This window comes from Malania oleifera, chromosome 7, assembly GCF_029873635.1.
Source record: "Malania oleifera isolate guangnan ecotype guangnan chromosome 7, ASM2987363v1, whole genome shotgun sequence".
NCBI lineage: Eukaryota > Viridiplantae > Streptophyta > Magnoliopsida > Santalales > Ximeniaceae > Malania > Malania oleifera.
The window spans coordinates 91,909,062-91,915,061 of record NC_080423.1 but is presented as its reverse complement, the minus strand read 5'-3'; the positions used below and the strand labels follow the sequence as shown (position 1 = coordinate 91,915,061).

At 36.8% G+C, this 6,000-nt stretch overlaps 1 protein-coding gene across 2 annotated transcripts in view; it reads right to left on the bottom strand.

Annotated features, from left to right (window-relative positions):
- The window catches only part of LOC131159874 (protein FATTY ACID EXPORT 3, chloroplastic), a 29,539-nt gene continuing 23,539 nt past the window's right edge, over positions 1-6,000 (bottom strand). Inside the window, exons 6-7 of one of the 2 annotated variants that reach the window (XM_058115070.1) lie at positions 390-499; positions 1-274 (exon numbers count right to left, since the gene is read on the bottom strand). In XM_058115070.1, coding sequence (XP_057971053.1) covers positions 409-499 — 91 coding nt within the window. In that variant the 3' untranslated portion in view covers positions 1-274; positions 390-408. Of the gene's footprint in view, positions 275-370; positions 500-6,000 lie in introns of both variants that reach the window. The other variant, XM_058115069.1, reaches the window with a different exon arrangement.

Here is a 6,000-nt window from a genome sequence, read left to right as displayed (position 1 = left end):
GAAAGTCAATAGTGAAGCCCCTTTTTCAACAACAAAAACTTCGATACAAAAACACTACTATAAGCTCCCACGCAAGGGGAGTGCAATTTCGACATTACTTCTGTAATTTCCTCCAGCGGGGCAGTCGTAACAACAATAATAAAAAGAAGCCGTTAGTACAAATTGTAGGTACCAGATTCTGTATGCCTCTTCTCCCCACAACATTTGAGTAATTTGCACTTGCCGAATACCAGCTTTTCAGTCTCCCAGGCCAAAGGTCCACTGGATCTTCTACCTGAAAGCATAGCATGCTGGAGGGAATTAGTGTCCTTGATTTCACAACAAATTGCTCAAGAACACTTCATCCAGAGAATGGGAGACAGAGAAATACATGTATCAGCCGAACCAACCTTGCATGGGTGCATTAAATTAATCTTCTGTCCCATGCTTCAGGTCTGACCCTTTTGGTCGTGCACTTTTTAATCCGATCCTGTATATGTAGAATAATAGCATCACACCGCTGCACAAAAGAACCAAATTATCAGACAATCGAACTTCAATTGATGGAAAACGAGAAGATTATAAAATTGGAGCTTGTGTAGGAAAGAAATCACAAAGCAGAAGCTTATGCACAATAATTATAAATTATGCATGTCAAGTGTGCCAAAATTCATCACAAAGGTGAGACAACAGATGAAAACCAACCATACATCTCTCTCTCTCTCTCTCTCTCTCTCTCTCTCTCACACACACACACACACAACAGACACACCACACCACACCACACACGCACAGATAGAGGGGGAGAGAACCATAGATAAATACTAATGAAGATTTTGGATTGGGGATTCTTTGGGGACTTTCTCCTTAAAAAGTATTTCTTTATTCATCTAATAATCTTTTTACCCCAATCCTTCCCATTTGAAGCTGTTTGGATAGCAAAAGTCCCTTTCAAAATCCGGGCTTTCAAGACTCTTGTTCTCAATATGATTAATACAAATGGCTTGGTATAGATAAGGAGACCTCATAAAGCTAGAAGTCCAGATGTTTGTAGACTAATGATCATCTTTCCCTTCATTAACAAGTACCAAGGTATCTGAGGAACACTTTGCTTGTTTTGGTGAGGATTGGGAGGCTTCGCAGAATTTATTTATGGTGATTTTGTAATGTAGGGCAAAAGACACTCATCTCTCCTGAGGTTTGACAAAAAGGCAAGGACCTCCCCTGAGGTTTTTCCATTGACCTTCCTTGAGATTTCAAAAATATCACAGACCTTCCCTGAGATTTGCCAAAAAGACACAAGCCTCCCCTCAACATAAGGCAAGGTTTGTGTTTTTCTGGCAAACCTCAAAGGAGGTCCCTAGGATTCTTGAAACCTCAAGGGAGGTCTCTGGAAATTTTAAAACCTCAGAGGAGGTCACTGCCTTCTTGCCAAACCTCAGGGAAGGTCAGTGTCTTTTGCCCAAGAATGTAAGAGGGAAGATCTTTTGGAATTGCATAGTATTCACTACTTTGTGTTTTCGTTGGCTCAAAAGGAAGGCAATAATAATTAAAGATAACAAGACTTGTCTGATTTTGCTCTGAGAGAATTGCTTTTTTGCCTCTTTTTAGGCACATCACTTTGGGATTTTGAGGGCCCAACATCTTCAAAGGGATTGGAAGCAGCACTGATGTGATACCGTCTTTTTGCCCCCATTTATGGAGAATGTCTTATCATTCTTCTTGAAATTATTCATTTTGTTAATGGATTGATTTTTGCTTATACAAAAATAAATGAGATATTCAAAATTGTAATAACTATCGTAGAATTAAAGTCATACGATGAAACTATGGGAAAGGGTAATTGAACAAAGATTAAGGTTAGAAACGAAGGTTTCAGAAAATCAATTTGGTTTTATACCTGGGAGATCTACCACAGAAGCTATTTAAGAAGATTAATGGAAAAGTTTAGGAAAAAGAAGAGACTTGCATATGATATTTATTGACCTTGAGAAAGCATATGATAGGATATCTAGGGAAGTTCTATGGTGGTCTTAGAAAAAAAGGGTGTATGTAGTAGGTATACCGATGTCATTAAGGATATGTATGATGGTGTAATGACTAGTGTAAGGACTATAGATGGAGAAACTAGAAAATTTCCAATCACCATAGGTGTACATCAAGGATTTACTTTGAGTCCTTAACATTTTGCTTTAGTGAGGGACCATTGACTAAGAGTATTCAAAAGGAGGTTCTATAGTGTATGTTGTTTGCATATGATATTGTATTAATTGACAAAACTAGGGACGGAGTAGAGGCTAAGTTAGAATTATGGAGAGAAGCTTTGGAATTTAGAGGCTTTAGGATAAGTAGAAATAAGACAGAATATATAAAATGTAATTTTAGTAATGATAGGAGGAATATTGGAGACAAAGTTAAACTTGATGATGAAGAAATAAATAGCACTTGTAGATTTCGATACCATGAATCTATTATGCAAGCTGAAAGAGAAATTGAAGATGATATAATGCATAGAGTTAAAGCAGGTTGGGTAAAATGGAGAAGTGCTTCAAGTGCGCTCTGTGATCGTAGATTACTCTTAAAATTGAAAGGGGAGTTTTATAGGACAGCTATAAGACCAGCTATGCTATATAGATCGGAATATTGAGCGACGAAGAACATAATATCTAAAAAGTAAAAGTTTCCGAAATGAGAATGCTTAGATGGATGAGTGGTATTAATATTGAAAGATAAATTAAGGAACAAACATATTCGTGGTAAGTTAGGTGTAGCTCCTATAAAAGATAAGATAAGGGAGGGACGACTCAGATGGTATGGACACTTGTAAAGTAGGCCACATAGTGCACCTGTGAGGAAGAGTGACTTAGTTACTGTGGACGGCAATAGAAAGGGTAGGGGTAGACCTAAAATAACTTGGGAGGAGATAGTGAGTAAGGATTTAATATCCTTGAATCTATCAATAGAAATGGTCCATGATCGCATAAATTGGCGGAAAAGGATTCATATAGCTGACCCCACCTAGTGGGACTAAGGCTTGGTTTTGTTGTTGTTGTTGTATTGATTTTATGAAAATAAAAAAATTCAATAAATACTGATACTGAGTTCTTTTCATTTTTGTAAACCACGCTTGTCAAAAAAAGTTTTATTCTGTGAAGCTGTAATAATCTGGCATTATCTTTTTGTTCTCCTCAAGGTTTCATTAGCTTAGTTTTAATGATAACAAACTCATTTAGGGTTAATGGATTTGTTTTAAAGTTGTAATTTTAGATGGATGAGTGGTATAACATTGAAAGATAAATTAAAACATATTTATGGTAAGTTAGGTAAAGCTCCTATAGAAGATAAGATAAGGGAGAGACGACTCAGATAGTATGGACACTTGCAACATAGGTCACATAGTGCACCTATGAGGAAGAGTGGCTTAGTTACTATTGGGGGCAGTAGAAGGGGTAGGGATACACCTAAAATAAATTGAGAGGAGATAGTAAGTAAGGATTTAATATCCTTGAATCTATTAATAGAAATGGTCTATGATTGCATAAATTGGTGGAAAAAGATTCATATAGCCGACCTCATCTAGTGGGACTAAGGTTTGGTTTTGTTGTTGTTGTTGTTGTTGTTTTGTTGTATTGATTTTGCTAAAATAAAAAAAAAAAACCACGCTGGTCAAAAAAAGTTATATTTTTTGAAGTTGTAATAATCTGGCATTATCTTTTTGTTCTCCTCAAGGTTTCATTAGCTTAGTTTTAATGATAACAAACTCATTTAGGGTCAATGGATTTGTTTTAAAGTTGTAATTTTATAGGATTTTAAGCCATGAGATGGAAGAATAAGAGAGCTTTAGATCTTTTGTATTGTTCTTGTACTCATGCTCTTTCAATTTGCAATTTGTTGTGCTTAAACTCCATGTTTTTTATCACCTTAAGACACGAAGAAACCTCATTTCAAAACTCAAATAGTAAAATTTATTGAAAAATTATTTACATTTAAAAATGAAAAATTATTTACCTTTAAAAGAAATTCAAAATGAGATTAGAAAAGGTTATTTCATGCAAAGTGTTGAGGGATAAGTCGACCGGTCCTAGGGATAGGTCCTGACCTGGCAGAAAGCTTGAGCGGTTACGTCTGGCTATGTAACAACTAGTGATAGGTCGATAGACCAAAAGAGATAAGTCAACTGGACTGCCTGCATAATCTAATGAACAAAAATGACATTTGACCCCCCCCCCCCCCTTCTAAGCCCAAAGAACATATTAGAGAATATTGCAATTACTATTATATTTTCCAATTTTATTATTTTCAATCTCTCTCAATAATTTATTCATCTCCCTTTAAAGACGAAAAAAAAAAACTCAAGACCTCTTCAGTATAACTTGACACTCTTTTCTTGAGTCTTTGTATCCGTAATTGATCTTTCAATTGTAAGTCAATGAGGATATTTTCTTTGGTATTCAATGCATTAGTGCCCTTGTCTCCATCAAAGTATGTTGAAGTAGGTGTTTCAGTTGTCCTTGCCTCCACCAGAGCAATGGGACTGTAAATTTTACTCGGTGATAGTGGAACATGTGGTTGATGCCTACAAAAGAATTTGGACCTCTTCCCTACTCTCTTTACTTGCTTATTTTGTGTTCTATTGGTCGGGTTTATTTGATGTGATTTAACTTATGAAGCATGATATTTTTAGTTAGACCTAATTCACAAACAACTGCCCCTCTTTGGGTAGCATTTGGGTAACACTTTGTGTTACAATGAGCGATCTCTTCAAGGTATACCACTTAGGAAGATCCCTAGTTTGCTCAATACAAAACTAGTTTTTGGGAGGTGAACAAGGTGATTGGGGCTAAATATTGGGATTTCGGAGAATTAGGGTGGTTGGATGAGGGGGAGAGCACGAATCTGCATGAGGTAGGTTTTTCAAAACAAATTAGGAATTGATGAAAGGATCTTCTATTATTTTTTCCCTTTTGATTAGAAAATTAGATTTCATTAATAGGGAAAGAATTTGCAAAGAGAATGAGACATCTCCCAAGAAAATTCTGGAACAAACCAGAAGTAATGAACTAAAAACAACAAAGAGAAAAGAAGCATCAAGCCAGCATGTTGATCCAATCTCTTTGTAAATCCAGAAAGCTAGCAGCCCAGAAAAGTCCAAACCCGACACACCACAAAGAGGCCATATACTGAATCTTATCCCACACCAATACCCAATTTAACTTTTTCCCAGAAAATATCTGTGAATAGGCTCCAACTATAATCCCCACCCACAATGGTGCCCTATCCTTCCTCCTTCCAAACCTGTGAAAGACGTAGATAACAAATCTTCCACCAAATTAGGAGACCAAACTCTTACCCATAATACCAAATAGCTTATTCTGAATCCTCCAAGCAAATTCAGCAAGAAAATTCAGTGGAAAAGAAGATGATAAGCTGTCTCAGAGGACGGAAAGGTTTTTTCTTAGGTTTAACTTTTTTGAAATTGGATACGAGACACATTTTCCTGGAAGGGTATCTAGCGTGGCACAACCCCTCTAAAAATCAGTTCCCAAGATCGTTTTAGCAGCCAACTAACAAGGAAGAATTAGTTTGCCAATTTCTTGGGAGAAAAAAGGGAGCAAGCTAGTTGGGGTCTATACCTTGTAAGAATTGGGCTGAGAGAAAAATGTAGGAGCCTAACGAAGGTTCTCGTGAGAAGAGATTAAAAGGAGGGCCTATGGCAGGTGCTTATGGGTCCATCTGAATACCGGTAGGTGTTCAGTTACTTCTGTAGAGTCATTTTATTCTTCAGACATCCCTTGGAATGCTATTTGGAAATCCAAAACTCCAAAGTTGCTTTTATCACTCAAGGAGCTACTTTGGAAAGATTCATACCAGATGCTTCTCATGCAAGGAACAAGGACAAACAGTCAACCACCCACTTTCATATTGCAGATGGATGAGTGTATGACGAAGTATAATTTATGAAACCTTGGATATCAAATGGGTTATACCTGAAAGTTTGATATCAGATTTGAGAGGCCTAGC